This window comes from Mangifera indica, chromosome 11, assembly GCF_011075055.1.
Source record: "Mangifera indica cultivar Alphonso chromosome 11, CATAS_Mindica_2.1, whole genome shotgun sequence".
Classification (NCBI taxonomy): Eukaryota; Viridiplantae; Streptophyta; class Magnoliopsida; order Sapindales; family Anacardiaceae; genus Mangifera; species Mangifera indica.
The window spans coordinates 5378005-5393621 of NC_058147.1; the positions used below are offsets into that span (position 1 = coordinate 5378005).

The 15617-nt window shown below is 33.3% G+C and overlaps 3 protein-coding genes and 1 non-coding gene across 12 annotated transcripts; 2 read left to right on the top strand and 2 right to left on the bottom strand.

Moving 5' to 3' along the window:
- The first annotated feature begins 2190 nt into the window (after window positions 1-2190).
- Window positions 2191-6601, top strand: LOC123230166 (transcription factor TGA7). Of its 8 annotated transcripts, none has more exons than XM_044656307.1 (11): window positions 2191-2311; window positions 2521-2589; window positions 3044-3107; window positions 3645-3806; window positions 3900-3971; window positions 4160-4219; window positions 4306-4383; window positions 4502-4565; window positions 5188-5459; window positions 5780-6007; window positions 6096-6601. In XM_044656307.1, exons 3-11 carry the CDS (start codon window positions 3096-3098, stop codon window positions 6246-6248), a joined length of 1101 nt encoding a protein of 366 aa, XP_044512242.1. In that variant the 5' UTR covers window positions 2191-2311; window positions 2521-2589; window positions 3044-3095; the 3' UTR covers window positions 6249-6601. The 8 variants fall into 8 exon arrangements, with proteins under 8 accessions (XP_044512242.1, XP_044512247.1, XP_044512246.1 ...); XM_044656305.1 differs by having other exon boundaries at window positions 2232-2311; window positions 2558-2589; XM_044656312.1 differs by lacking the exon at window positions 3044-3107 and having other exon boundaries at window positions 3634-3806.
- Window positions 6602-7240: 639 nt separating this feature from the next.
- LOC123229038 (chaperone protein DnaJ-like) lies at window positions 7241-9573 on the top strand. The gene is given in 5 exon segments (XM_044654595.1): window positions 7241-7693; window positions 7943-8017; window positions 8196-8334; window positions 8522-8659; window positions 9218-9573. Coding segments are annotated over 4 exon segments (492 nt in total). The 5' UTR covers window positions 7241-7446; the 3' UTR covers window positions 8553-8659; window positions 9218-9573.
- Window positions 9574-10044: 471 nt separating this feature from the next.
- LOC123230153 (phosphopantothenate--cysteine ligase 2-like) lies at window positions 10045-13673 on the bottom strand. Of its 2 annotated transcripts, XM_044656286.1 has the most exons (9): window positions 13358-13673; window positions 13025-13265; window positions 12845-12889; window positions 12666-12751; window positions 12401-12453; window positions 12204-12263; window positions 11488-11589; window positions 11017-11136; window positions 10045-10540 (listed from the first exon to the last, which is right to left on the bottom strand). In XM_044656286.1, exons 2-9 carry the CDS (start codon window positions 13252-13254, stop codon window positions 10301-10303), a joined length of 936 nt encoding a protein of 311 aa, XP_044512221.1. In that variant the 5' UTR covers window positions 13255-13265; window positions 13358-13673; the 3' UTR covers window positions 10045-10300. The 2 variants fall into 2 exon arrangements, with proteins under 2 accessions (XP_044512221.1, XP_044512222.1); XM_044656287.1 differs by lacking the exon at window positions 12845-12889.
- A 1743-nt stretch (window positions 13674-15416) lies between these two features.
- On the bottom strand, window positions 15417-15488 carry TRNAW-CCA. The gene has a single exon. It is a non-coding gene; the product is annotated as a tRNA-Trp (tRNA).
- Window positions 15489-15617: the final 129 nt, after the last annotated feature.

A 15617-nucleotide genomic window follows, 5' to 3' on the forward strand; every position in this document is an offset into this window, starting at 1 on the left:
AAATAATTAGATAAGAAACGTTCTAACTTTGATGAAATTTTTCATCACGAAAGAAGAAAATTTCATAACAAAAACAAAAGAGAATCAAATGGCCTCGCCTACTTGAGCCAACCCCATCCCTTTTTATTGTTATAATTAATCATATTGTGAGCAAATTTTTTATGCTTTCTGGGCTGGGCGAATTCATTTTCGCTTTCGCCTTGTTTGGCTCAGATTCTGCATGCCCCATTCTCATTTCACCACCTCAAAACACACTATGAAAGACCTTCTTCACCTATCATTTCTTCAGTTTTGATTTGATTTGATTTTGCCACTGGGACACGATTTAAAGTTAAAAAGAAAAATAAAAAATATCCCATATCATGTTTGTCTTTTTTTTTTTTTCCCCTTTTTACATTTTTGTTCATTTTGAGAGGGAATAAATAAAATAAAAAATCAAATTCACTTTAATTTGCCGATTCCATATATGGGATATTAATGTTTTAAGTACATAATTAACTCAAATTGTTCTAAAACAAGGTACACTTTAAACTCATTTTATTGGTTGAATGATGATTAAAATATAATTAATTAAGATAATGACACCAACCAGCACCTACATCTTCTCAGTGGGAGACCATAGACACTGTGAAAGCTCACAAAGTGAACAACCAATTAATGCTGTGCTGCACTCATGCCCCACTTTCATATTTTAAACCTTTTCTTTTCTTCTCTTTTTCTTTTTAATCTTAACTTTCTTTACATTCATTATGGGTTATGACACACCATTTCCTCCATATTAATTACTATTTCTTCGTTTAGGTAATAGTATACATATTTATTTTAATTATATAAATAAATATATATTTATATATATTTTAATTTGATATTATCAACTCATATAATAATATATATAAAATATATATTTAAAATAAATATATATAATTTGATTATTCTTAGTTATTACATACAAGTCATGATTACAAGGCCAAAAAACTTATTTTAATTCAAGGTTCGGGTATTCACATTCTCATTTATAATATTTTAAAAACTCAAATATCATAAAAGAATGAATGAAACTTTAAGAGAAAAAAATAATTTTTTTAAATTTTTAAGTGAAAAAAATTATTAATTTTTTTAAATAAAAAAGCAAAAATAAAATATAATTTTTATTTTAATATTATTAGTTAAATAATATATTTTTACTTATAGTTAATAATAAGTTTTAATATAAATTGGAGGATGGGTGAATATTTTGGTTTTTAACCCCATAAGTGAGAGCTTAAGAATACACAAAACCTTGGTGGGAATAAGTCTGATTACAATTCCAAACCCATTTTCAATATGTAAACAAATTCGGATGATATATTATTCTCTGGTTATTCCAGAATTATATGATCAGAAGTAAGGTGGATCATTTTGAATACTTATGCATATATATAGAAAAGTGCAAAAGGATTATAAAAATCTGAGTATAATGGAGATTTAACTGAGACGATGAGTCTCCTTTTGCCCACAGGATTTGCACCTTTCCTTTCCTGGCTTTTCTAGTAAAGGCTCTTCATAATTGCTGGTCGCTTTCCTTCCCCTTTAGTTCTCGGCAAGAGCAATGCTATATATGTGTGTGTGCGCATAATTTTATTGTTCCGGCAATGGCGCTTCCGTTTTCACAAATAAAGTTCTCACTCTGGGGCCAACATTTTGTCAAAAGTTTCTTTCCTGAATCCCTTCGTCAATTTGTGACGTTAGTGTTTTCATGGAAGTCAAAGATATGGATGAATGAAGGCCAAGCGTCCGCCAATGCAGGAGACATATCACACGCGCCCATTTTCTGACAACATGCTTACGTTTACTTCCAACTCAGACAATTGAATGTACTTGTTTTTATAAAAATGCTTTAGCACGCAATTGGCCCACTGCCCATCTTCACCAGCCCTGCAACCGAGGCATCCACTAATGAAATGCTTCCACGTATGACGTGCGAGATTCTCAAGCTAAACCCAGACGAAATTTCCCGGGAAATGACGTAAGGTGGGTGTAGGTTAAGGTTGTGGGGAGTGCATAGGTTAAAGTGGAGCCGGAGATGGAGATGGATTTGGATGCGCATAATTTCAAAGTTGTGTTTCTTCTTTTAAGTGGGAACACTGACGTTAACGTTTGACTGTAGCGTTCAATATGAAAGACAAGTTAATTTAATTTAATATTTTATTTTATAATTGTATTATATTATTTTGATGGTGTTGCTTCGGTTTTATAAAAAGGGTTTCAAGTGTGAAAAGTTGGGTTTCTTGAAGAACTGAATAGAGATTGAGATTTGGAAGAGGGTTTGATGGTGAGTCTCTTTGTTTCCTGTGATTATTTACTTCTGTCGGCGGAAGATATCTTTTTTCTTCTTCTTCTTCTTCTTCTTCTTATTAGAAATAGAAATCTCTTATTTTTGTTATTATATAGCTTATTGAGTTCTTCTCATGAATTCCTTTCATTTGCTTGAAATTTCAAGTATGGTGAAAGTTCTTACTAATCTGTAGCTCCTGTGTTTAGTGAACATGTGGTTTTTGGCTTCATTTTGGCATTAAAGCATGTTGTGAGAGGCAGTCGTAGTTTGGTAAGGTACTGATCATGATTGGACTTCTTTGATGCGATTTGATTTTTTTTTTAACAATCACAGACTGTATCTCATCTCATACACACAAGAGCACTCAGAGCACTATGCTGAACTGGGGATATTTTGTTTTATTAGAGATTTTGAAGTTGTAAATATTCGCATGATTAGTTAAGTGTGTAATCTTGTTTTACCTTGCTTTTTTGGTCATACCTCGGTTGTAGCAAATTTTTGAGCTCTGATTTTCATGACCTGTGGTGGAAAAAATAGGCAAAAGTTTTGAATATTGATTTTAAATATTGTACTTGATCAAGATTCCTGAAGGGGAAGATTACAAGGATTCAATAGTCTTGTAAAGAAAGGGAAAAGTTTGGTTGAAGTAGGGCAAGAGAAAAGTACCTTATAATACAGGTTTAGTTTCTAAAAGTTCAGAAGCATAATTGTCACCCTTTTTGTGTGCAGTGTGCTTGGCGAATTGCCTTTTACAATATATTTGGGACATCTCACCATTTTTATGAAATCTTGTATAAGTATAAAGAAGATCACCTCTAGGAGCTTAGCCATGTTCTGAACAAAAATTATCTTCTTTAGATCTTTCATTGCACATAATTGTTGATTGGAAATGATATATGATAGTCAATAATTGACATGGAATGGATTGATCTTCATAGATTACGCAAAATTTAAGATCAATTTACCTCACCCCAACTGTAAATTCTATCATGAAAGTTGGTTCTTTTTGCATTTGAATTAAATTTTAGAGTAATGCTATGTGTATCCAATTTTAAGTAATCAAATTATGTGTTTTCATGTGATTAGGTGTTCCTTTATCATTAATTTGAAATCATCCAATCATATGTTGATAATAATCTGAAAACCTAATTGGATACTCAAAATTAGGGGCACATAGTTTTATTGTAAATTTTATCTTCACATTCACTTTCCTAGGATATGAGTGAAAAGAAATTAAAAACAATCTCTATTTCAGGGATGATGATTCCCCGTCAATAAATTTGTTTAATTTAGTTTCTTGACATCTCATTTTGTTTCTGTTCAACATCAGAGTATGAGTTCTCCATCAACTCAGCTTGCCACCTTGAGAAGGATGAGCATTTATGAACCATTCCACCAAATTAACACATGGGGAAACACCTTCCAAGGTGATGCCAGCCCAAATACTGGTTCATCGACAGTTGTAGAGGTGGATGCAAAGCTAGACAACAAGGTCAGGATTCATGAATTTTGCTTCCTTGGTTACTGAATCTTAGGTTTCTTTCATCTTATTTCTGGACTTATTATTCTGGTTTTACTTCTGTAGTCTGAATATGTTTCTCATGACTCAATTGAACCTTCCAGAAGTGATCAAGAAGCAAATAAACCTTCTGTAAAGGTGATATATAATTCCAACATATGGTCCCTCTCCTTTTCCCTCTCCATCTGAACCAAGAATGTATCTTAATGTTGTTGCACTGCCTTATTATTTATTTGGTTTCTGATTGGAGCAAAGAGAACTCTACCTTAGCTATAATTCTCTCCAGTGGTAATATCAATGATGTAAAGACATATTTCTACTTACAGGTACAGAGACGATTGGCACAAAATCGTGAAGCAGCTCGGAAAAGTCGTTTGCGGAAAAAGGTAGAAGGAAATACATTCCCATATAAGTCTATACTGATGGAGGTTATACAATATATGAAAGATAATATATAATTTTTGTTTCATAGGCCTATGTACAACAGCTAGAATCAAGTCGATTGAAATTGGCACAGTTTGAGCAGGAACTTGAGAGAACTAGACAGCAGGTCTGGAGAAAATTGGCCTTTTTTAAAATTTATTTTCCTTCTTACATCAAACAAAATTGTATGGATGGAGTATTAAATTTATTGTCAACCTAATCAGTCAGTGAATGTTTTATTGCAGGGTTTGTACATAGGTGCTGCATCAGATGGCAGTCATTTAGGATTGTCTCGAAATGTAAATCCAGGTTTGTGCTTTAATTTGCAGACAATCATCATCATTGAGTTGATCAAGTCCTTTAACTGTATGTGTTTAACACGTTAGCTACTCTCTAAAGTCACTTTATCTGTTTCTGAATCTAGACTTCCATTCCCACAGTATCATCAAGAAAACATAAGAGCATCAAAGAAATGAAGGATATTCCGATAATACATCATAACTAAAATACTGAATGCAGAAGTCAATTAATTGTGGATATCTATATCAGCTCTCTTTCTTAGAAAATTTCTGTGACATTTTTTATGGCACATTAAATAAGCTAAAATGTTGAAAGATGTGAAACTCACTTGCTGATAGTAAGTGTTCACCTTCTTTAATATTTTTCCTTTTGTATCCAAAAGTGTTTAGTGGATCCCTTGAACTAAACTGCCTCTCATTATAAGAAGAAAAATCTCCCTTTGTTTTTGTATTACTAAACCTTTCTCTTGTGGTTTTCCAACAAACCAGTTAAACTTTTCTTTTGTAGTTGAATAATTGGTCATACCTATTTACGATCAATGCTTTCTGTTTGAACTATTTTAAATTAAAAATCATCTGCCTACATATATATCTTTTTATCTTTTAAAATACTATATTTGTGAAAATGGCAGGGATTGCTGCATTTGAGATGGAGTATGGACACTGGGTTGAAGAACAAAATAGACAAATTTGTGAACTTAGAAACGCAATGCAAGCTCATGTAACTGACATTGAGCTCCGAATACTTGTAGAAAGTGGCTTGAACCATTATTATAATCTTTTCCGCATGAAAACTGATGCCGCCAAAGCTGATGTCTTCTATTTGATTTCTGGTATGTGGAGAACATCAGCAGAACGCTTTTTCCAATGGATCGGAGGATTCCGCCCATCAGAGCTTCTAAATGTAAGATTTAGTTCAGGATAACTGTAGTTTGAAGAATTGTTATATTTAATTATGATCATCTTGTCTGCAGCTTGTCGTGGGTCTTAGGGAATTGTTTGGTTCAGTTTTAAGCGAGCCTATTTCTTCAATGCACTGAGCATTCGACTTTGTCGTGATTTTTTATTTGTTGGCTACTGATATTAGGAGCTCTTTTTCCATTATCCTTGATCTTTGTGTCTAAAAATGTACTAGCTGCTGTGTTTCTGGCTGAGACCATTCACCTTGCGCACGTGATGTAACTATCACCACATGAATTGTGACACTGGATTTGTATTTTACAGATTCTCCAGCCACAACTTGAGCCCTTGACTGATCAGCAGCTTCAATGTATGAGTAACCTTCAGCAATCTTCTCAGCAAGCTGAAGATGCTCTTTCGCAGGGGATAGATAAACTCCAGCAAACTCTGATCCAGAGCATAGTAGCTGATCAAATGGGTTCAGGGAGCTACCAGTCTCAGATGGCTGATGCAGTGGAAAAGTTGGAAACGCTGGAGAGCTTTGTGAACCAGGTTTAATAATATATATTTGATATATTTATATTATGAAAAGCAAATGCATTTCTCAATTTCTCTCATGTTTTGGACTTCTTTGGAACAGGCAGATCATCTTCGACAACAGACTATGCAGCAAATGTCCCGGATCCTAACAACCCGTCAAGCAGCTCGAGCTTTACTTGCCTTAGGAGAATATTTTCACCGTCTTCGTGCTCTGAGTTCACTCTGGGCTGCTCGTCCTCGTGAACCTGCCTAGTTTACAACAGTATGACCTGGAAAAGGATCGTATCTTTATCAGAAGTTTCAGTGTCAGCTGAAAAGGAAGTGGATGCTTCTAACTATCTGTCAGTATTTTTCTTTCTTTGAACAGCTATCTGAAATATGACCAGGTGTAAATATATATGAATTTTATTGCTGCCCTCATCAAGAAGAGAATTAGGTGTTAAGTTGATGGTGCATGTGTATAGTATATCATCAGAAAGTTTGATTTGAATTGGAGATTTGCAATGTTTATGAGATTGGTGCTATTGTGAAAATTGTCTGGTTAATATGATTCCAAGCATTTCTGGAGTTCATTAAATTGAATAAATAAAATTATTGTTGTTTGGACGGACTTTGCAGTTTCATATTATACTCAAATCAATTGCCTACATTGGATAAACAAAATTGTTGTTGATGTTGTATTCGGATTTGGTTCAGTTCGGTTCATATTTACTTTTCTCAAAATTACATGGGAAATTTTTTCATTAAATATGAGAAAAATAGTAATATTATACGTTCTAGCAGTGATGACAATTAAGGTTGGATTCAAATTGAATTGAATTTAAACTCGATTTGATTTATATAAAAATGAGTTTTAGTTCGAGTTTGAACTCGTCGAACTCACTTCAAAGAGGTTTAAACTTGATTCATTTCAAAAGAGTCGAGTTTGAGTTCAAGTTTGAATTAAGTTTTGAGTTCGATTCATTATTAAAACGATATCATTTTAATACAAATTGATTAAAATAATATTATTTTATATCGAACTTTTTATGTTTACGAGTTTAATGAATCGAATACTCCCAAACTTAGAGCTAAAAAACATTAAATTTTCAAATTTGAATTCAAATTTGTTAAAGTTAAACTTATTTTAGATTCATTAGTTCAAATTATGTTTTAATTCGAATCTAACTCTAATTGCGGCAAGCCTTTACCGTCCACAAATTTCCCGGGCAAAAACTATACTAAAAAATACATTCAAAACGGCACACAACTGAACAATTGGTGCTGAAAATGATTTTTTTTATAAACAAAAATACCGAAAAAAAACTAAGATTCAGTCATCAGATTCGAAAAGATTCATTATCAAAAGCTTTTCATTTCCTTCACGTCTTCCACCTTAATTTCCATAAAATTTAATAGAACAAAACCCTGATTTTGTTCTTGGATTTGGTTCGGTTGAGCTGAAAACAAAGATGAGCGGCAATTTGAGAACAATCTGTCGGCCTCACACGGTGTTCACTTCCCTTTTAATTTACAGGGACCAAGCTCGCTCGGTAATTAGGGTTTCGATACGAAACCCTTGCTACAAACCTCATTTATCTCCTCGGTTTGATTCCAGAGATTTGAATCGGACGGAATCGTGGTTCCGCGTAACTCACAGAAGAACTGTTGTTAGCGCCTAAAATTGAGCCGACCAAAAATCTCCCTACGAAGCCCTGGGTAAGTATTTCTTTATTTGAATTAATTCACGAAATACCTATGAGTTGTTGTACTAGCGGCAACTCTGCTATTTTTTTCATTCATGTAGAAGAATTTATGAGAGAAATAGCATATTTTTTCTTTTTGGAACATTGAGGGATTCAGTGAGATGTTTTCTTCTCATTCTGACGCTGTATTTTGATTTGTTTTATTTGCATGTTAATGAGTAGTTAACTAATTTTGTTGCATTTTTCTCATGTTTAAATGCAGAGTTACAAGAGGATGCTGATGAGGATCAGATAAAGGTTGCTTACCGGCGCTTGGCAAAATACTATCGTCCAGATGGTTTGTTCCTTCCTCTTAACCTGTACACTTTACAAATATAATTTTTGGTGTCAAACGTTTATGAAGGGAAATGAAGAAATCATAATTTAGGTGGGTTAGGCGGGTTATGCATCTGCTTGGTGTTTTGTATCTGTTCTGCAACTCTTACTAATCTAGTTGATATTCTATCTTGTTAAAGTATATGATGGTAGAGGGACCCTTGAGGAAGGAGAAACAGCTGAAGCTGGATTCATTAAAATTCAAGCGGCTTATGAGTTGCTCATAGATGAGGAAAAACGGAAGCAATATGATATGGATAACTGTGTCAATCCTATGAAGTAAACATTCTTCGATACATATTAATTTTAGTATCAGTTGACAGATAGCTAAATAAAACAGCAAACTCTGCTGTGCTAAAGGATGTCGGGATTTTCCTTGATTAGTCAAGTCTATTCTTCTGGCCAGTAATTTACATTTCAACTTCACCCTTTAGCTAATGGTATTTTCATGTTTCTTTGGTGCTAGGCATCCGAAGCATGGATGGAATGGCTTATAAAAAAGAGAAAAGCTTTTGATCAGCGGGGTGACATGGCAATTGCAGCCTGGGCTGAGCAGCAGCAACTTCAGCTAAATCTTAGTGCATGCCGTCTTTCTCGTTCAAAGGTATGAAGTAATGTGAACATTCTCTAGTGGTTTGCATAATATCAAGAGCTCCCTAATCATCTACCAGCTATTTGACAATATTTGTTTTTGCCTTCCATTGGAGATTTATATGCATAGAGTTAATCATGTTCTCTCTGTTTTTGTATGCAGCTGTTATCTGTTATTCTAATTTTTTTGGAGTCATATATTTCTGGTGGATAATATCTATCTGAACTGTAATATCTATTATCCTATACATATTTCCCCTCTTAAGAATCTGAAGGATTATGAATGCCTTAGCCCTTAGAGGATCAGGTGTTCCAAGAAATGTGTTAATTTGAACCGTAATATCTATTAGCCCATTACTATCGCTGTGCCGCAAAGTTACTGCTCTTATTGCCATTGTTGTTACTATTACCTCAAATTATTTCGATGGTTATTGCTATTACAATTACAAACACAGTCAAGTTCTTCAGTCATATTAGTTTTTCCAACACAGATGAAGCTATCTAGTGCTCGTTACTTTTACATTTCTATACAAAATACATCAGAAATTTGTGTGTTTTGTTTAAATTTCAGATTGACCCTGACGAAGAAAGAAAAATATTGGCTAAAGAGCAAAAGGCGTCGAGGGAGTATTTTACGAATACTTTGAAGCGGCATACACTTGTGTTAAAGAAAAGGGACCTGATGAGAAACAAAGCAGAAGCGGAAAAGAAAAGGGTTTTCAGCCAGCTTTTGGCGGTGGAGGGCCTTGAGGTTGATACAGATGACGATGAAGCCAAGTAGATGACACTGCAGATACTCATTAACCACTTTCTATTGTACAAATACATTTCGGAAACATTCTTATGCATATTTGTCATACCAGAAAAAGAAAAAAAAAAAAACTGTACATAGCAATTGCTTTCATATTAAGAAAGAAATTGACTCGATTTTCGGATTTGTGAGGGTAAGATTGTCAAATCTTGTCTGTACATTAGGGTAGATTGTCAAATTGACTCTTATCTTTGAGGCTTTAAAACAACAATAAAAAATTATGTATACAAATAACAAATATAAACTTATACATAAATAAAAATATATCATTATATGATTTGATTATTTTGAATTAAAAATAAAATAATATTTAATCGCATAATAATATATTATCGTCTGAGTATAAATTTATATTTATTGTTTGTATATTTAATAGTACTTTTCCCCTTTTCTAAAGATGGAAACCAACTAAAGAACGAGGTTTTACACAGGCCTTCTGGATTTACAGCTTCAGAGAGAGACTGTCCTCAGAGAAAAGTAAAGCTCGCATTCTGTTAAATTCTGCTAATATGCTAAAGTGTGGTGATATTGATGGCCACCTACTAGATAAAGCTGAGCGCCGAAAAGAGAACATTGCATGCTAAAACTTTAAGTTGAAAAGATTGGGTAACCATTTTTATTAAAATTAAACTTTCATTCAGTATTACAATAAGGAAATCAGGGTGAACAATTAAAAGTTACAAGTTTACTCATTATTCAACATTTTCTTCGGAATGCGGGAAAAATGAAACAATTTTGACTGAACTTCGTAAAGCTAAGATACAACACAAACAATCCTTGAGAAAACAAGGCTACTGAGAAAGGAAAATTTGTGTTGTATATGCCATGTACCTCTGCTGTTTGCTATGCATTAGAATCCCTGATGAAAGCTGAATGTCTGTCCACAAGCAGCTTGACCAAGGGATTTTCTACGTCAGAACCAGCCTCTGTCTTTTCTCTCTTAACTGAAATCTTTTCACTATCTGTCACAACTATGACCTCCTCATTGCGAGTCAAGAGCTCATTAGCTACAACTGCATTCATCTTGTACTTTCTCTGAGCCATATCTGCCTTATCTAAAAGAATCTTCGCATCTGTCTCGAGCTGTGAATTAAGCAAAGAAAAGATTATAAAATTTTAATGGTAGGGAGATCCTCGGTTCATGGTCCTAGTATACATAAAAATAATCACCGTCTCTCTCTGATTTCCCGACAGTTTTTGCAAACATATATATATTTTTCAATGCTATAACTATATTTTTTAATTAATTTTTAAAAGGAGAAGAAAGTTTCTATAGGTCTTCCACTACAGTTGAAACATCAGACAATAAGAAAGCCTGTATTTATTCCATAAACCAAGTTCTCGCCAATTCATGATACTAATTTAATATTTTATTCAAATTATTTTGTCAGGCTATTCCCTGACCATCCCACAATAATGTCCTCCATGATTAAGCCATAACTTTTTGGGTCCATCTGGTTGAATCATTTATAGGTCTAACTCTGCATGCACCATATTTTCATTTAAGAACTCTTTGTAAAAAAAAAAATTCTAGTCTTCGGAGGCGCATGTTCTCTAACCTTAAATGATATGCAGAAGGCGATGGGAGCCCATTCTGTCCTCAGAACTGATAACATTTTTGGTACTTGCACAAGTCGCATGTCAAGGGGACCAGAGCCAGACTGAATCTTGTGTTCGGCCTGCAAATGTAATCTATCTATCACTATGCAATTAAGAGGTCGATAATTTCAAATTTTCAATGAATTAAAAAGCAGTACTCTGAAACTAGTTTGTGGACAAATTTTACCTTTATGCTTATTATGGAAATATAAATAACTCTTCCAAATGTATACCTTCTATGTGCCAATACGCTAAAATAAACTCATTTATGCCTAGTAAATGAGAGTACAAAAAGTGCAAATATACACACAATTTTGACCAGTAGTGGAACTCTCTACAGGAAACCGCAAAATCTATTTTTCATGGCAATCAAATGCACCGTGAAAATTGAAACCAAGAACAAGTTATTAGTATGCTTATCAAACCATTACCATGCTGTTCCAAGGAACGTAAAAGTCAGACACTGCAGCAGCGAGATAGAACATTGCCCGTGGTCCATGACTCCTTAGTGATACTGCAACCATCTGCAATATCTGCTCATAGTATAGGACCAGATATTCAATAAATTGGAGAAAACTTCTTCCAGGTATTACAATTCTGAAAACACATTTATTGAAATCACATAATGACAACTAAGTGTTCAGAAAGGAAAACTAGTCAGCACAACAAAGAACTGGTAAAACAAAAAAAAGGTGCAGGCAAGCAAAGATAATGGTAAAACAATAACATGTTTGGCACCAGTTTAACTCATTTAGGCACTTCTAAACAAAATTAATCAGGAGAAAAAGAATAAAAAATAAGCAAGACTGGTAGTTCCTAGGTTATTGGGATGAAAGGCACGTAATCCTAAGGCAAGGCAAGTGGCCTCAATTACTTTAACTAAACTACACTGAGACATTCCAGGAGGCGTATTATGCAGTCTATCCTCATCCTTCTAAATCCCAGGTAATCAAGGAATTTCTCTCCTTATTTATTTTCAAAACCATTATCATCATCACAAAGCCAAAGAGTACAAAGACAAAAAAGAACAGATCTCCATTATGGAATCAATCTGACCACAAACTTACAAATTTAGGAGGAAAGTTTTCATTATCACATTTTATCACGAAAGCAAAGGTTAAAAAATTGAAGTTTGACTTAAGTCAACCTGAAGGTACTCAAATATAGTTGTAAAGGGAAGTTTTAACAAAACACCGCCTGCTACTGCCTGCAATCACATAAAACCCCGAAGTAGCCAATCATTAAATTGTGTTCCAGATAAATGCATTAAACAAGTAAAATGAAAGGTGAAGATAAATCCCAAAAAAAAAACTACAAAGTAGCAAAATTATTAATGGTCCATACAGCATGGTGATCCCTAATAGCTCTCTTCACTGCTTCAGAAAAAGGTTCGCGAACTGAAACATTAGACATAACCAATAAATCTTAGCGGTGAAATGGCAAACATCATCTCACAAATAACACAGAGACCCGCTCAAGTATCATACAACACCCACAACAAGAAGTTATACCACCAGTACATAACACACCATAATCACCTAAAGAATCATCTATAACTTAGACAACCCGACTAGAGTATAAAACTTAATAATTCAAAAATGCTACAAACCTTGAATATTCAATTCATCAGTGGCCTCAAAACATTGAAGCAACGGATCATCAGGAAGGGATCTACAATACGGCTGGGACGTTCCCCTGCACAAAATAAAACAAAAAAAAAAAAATCCGCACATCATCCTCATTACGACAATCAATAAGTAATCAAAATTGAAGCTAACAAACTCTAACCTTCGATACAAAAAGATAATTGCGTATCCCGCGTTCAAAAAATACCTACAAATTGAATAGCCGTGATCGGCGGTCTTAAATTTGGGAAAGTTTCAGAGTTGACCTTACTTTTGTAATTCGTCAGAAACCAAACTTAATCTCAAAATTAAAAAGGATTGGTGAGATAATATAGTGGATTACTCAGTAGAAGCGGCTCCTCTATGGCCGGAGGCAAAATTATCAATGTAACGCACACAACGCTGCTCCAATGGCACCGTGGTACCGCCGGATGTCACACACACAACACGTCTCGTTCCTTTGCAGTTCAGTTGGACAAATTCGTTTAATTTTTCCATGATACCGTCACGCTCTTTCAGAGGCGGAGCCGACTCGTAAAACGAGTGGATTTCTGAACCCAGCGATGAATTCATTTCCTAACTGCCTACGAATACAATACAAATATGCAAAAATATAAATTAGCGAACCGAAACGTTAATGACTCTAAACGACAACGAATTTAGAGATAAAGCTCACCTTGTGCCGAGCAGCGGACTGGGGCTGGCTGGCTAGGCTTCAATTCAACAACAATGACTACGATTGGGCGAAAATCTGTAGACTTAGCTTTCGATTTTATAGATTCAGTGATTTGGTTGGTTGGAGATATTTTAATATAATGGCCGTCAATTCCCGCCACCTATATATGACTGCATTCCGATTGACCCCACCCTATGCTGTAATTTTACAAAACGTGTTGACCAGCTTCTCTGCAAATCTGAATCCCGAATTTCATAAAAATGAGGAGGAGCGAGATGGAAAACAAGTGGAATTTTTTAGTGGAAGAGTTCAACCAAATCCATTCCATGTCAATTGTTATAATGATTAAATAAATAAATGAATTTTTTTTTTTCGAATATTAAAATCAGTAGCTGTGAGTAATAATGATAGAATGTAGAAACCAATAATGGCGGCAATGATATTAATATGGAATTAAAGAAAATCGCGTTTTCCCACCCTACGTTTAGCCGTCTTAAAACACTTTTGTAATTAATATATAAATAACAGTCTCACCTAAAATCAGTTTTTTTTATGAATTAAATAATATTTTTTTTTTTTAATACTAATTTTTTATTTATTTTTTATAAAAAATCTCACTCAAATTAGATTATCACTTTTGAAACTAAACTAGTAATATTGAATTAAGACAAACTTTGAATTCAGTAATTGATCCCACGATCACTGAACTAGATAAGTCAAGAGTTTAATTTTGATATATTATCTTCTCTAATAATATATTAAAATATCAAACTTTTGACTAATATAATTCAGTAATTATAGAGTTAGTCATTAAATTCGGAGTTTATCATATTTTGTATTCTGATTTAGTCTCAAAAATAGTGATCTAACTCAAACTGAATTTCTCATTATCGAACAAAATTTAATAAAAAATTATTATTAAAAAATGAAATTATTATTTAATTTATAATAAGATAAATTTGTTATTTTACTTTTATATGTCAATAGTTTTTACAGATAGAATAAAATTATAGATGAAAAAATATTATTTATATATCAATGATAAGTGAAAAATGTGTTTTTTTAAAGATTGAAAATTATTATTTATTAAAAAAAAAAAAAAAGAACTTATCCTTTCACCCTCTTACTTATGCTACCAACTCTATGGAATCACTTCTTCATTTTTTTGTTGGCTTTATCATTTCTTTAAGAGTGATTCACATTTCCCAGACCATTTACTCACTGACTAATATAAATCACATTTTTCTGTCCAAATTTGAATCTTATTAAAAAAACTAATTTTGTATCATTAAAAAGTTTTTGTGAACTTTTTTAACAAATCTCATTTTAATGTTTTAAATATGAAAATTTAACTCTTTGACAGATTTGAAAATATGTAATTCAATTATTATAATTCAAGTTTAAAAAATTTTAACTGCCACGAGCTTATTATCATTACAAATTATTTGTTGATTGATTTGAAAGTTGTGAAGAAATTTGGGGATTTTGGATTATAGTAATGACGCTAATAAGGATAATAATGTAAAATTCAGTGACGTGAAAGGTGATATTAATATAAGATATTCATCTAAAATAAGTTTCTAATAAAAAATATTTTGAAGTGTTTGTGAAGTTAAATAACGAGAGATAAAGACGTAAACAGTTAAGATAGATATAAATATTATTTTTAGTGCTTGACATATCTCATCTGTGATAGAGGATTTTGCAATCAATATGGAGATGAATTCCTCTACAAGTAGAGGATTATATCAACAATGGATTTATTGTCGAAAGAATGTGATCTGTCGACATTTGTTTCAGTAGTGGTGATGGAGGCAATGACAATTGTGATGAGAGGCACCAACCATGACTACTCACATTGAAAAACATGAAAGTAAAAAATAGTGGAAAAGAAAAAGGTGTTGACAAAATTTGTTGTCCAAAGGTGTTAACAAAGTTTAATTTTGGGTGACATAATTATTTTGATAAATAAAATAGGTGCATTTAATGGATGGAAAAGTATTTATATAATTGGAAAATGTAATAAATTAAATAGGGAAAAACCAAAATAAACGGGAATTGAACCCGACGTGAATCGAACACGCAACCTTCTGATCTGGAGTCAGACGCGCTACCATTGCGCCACGGATCCACTTGATGACTTTCTCTTAATATTTATAATACAAAAATTAATAAAACAAAATTTTCCCGCCATTTCTAACTTCCACTATAGGATTCTGTTACAAATGACGACAACTGCAGGCAACAGCTATAAAAGCCG

Coding starts and splice junctions, on each gene's coding strand:
- LOC123230166 (XM_044656305.1), top strand. Junction 3,807..3,899: donor ATGCAAAGCTAGACAACAAG/GTCAGGATTCAT, acceptor TTACTTCTGTAG/TCTGAATATGTTTCTCATGA. Junction 5,460..5,779: donor GCCCATCAGAGCTTCTAAAT/GTAAGATTTAGT, acceptor TGTATTTTACAG/ATTCTCCAGCCACAACTTGA.
- LOC123230153 (XM_044656286.1), bottom strand. CDS start 13,254: ATGAATTCATCGCTGGGTTCAGAAATCCACTCGTTTTACGAGTCGGCT. Junction 12,752..12,844: donor ATTATCTTTTTGTATCGAAG/GTTAGAGTTTGT, acceptor TATTTTGTGCAG/GGGAACGTCCCAGCCGTATT. Junction 11,137..11,487: donor ACGTTCCTTGGAACAGCATG/GTAATGGTTTGA, acceptor TTACATTTGCAG/GCCGAACACAAGATTCAGTC.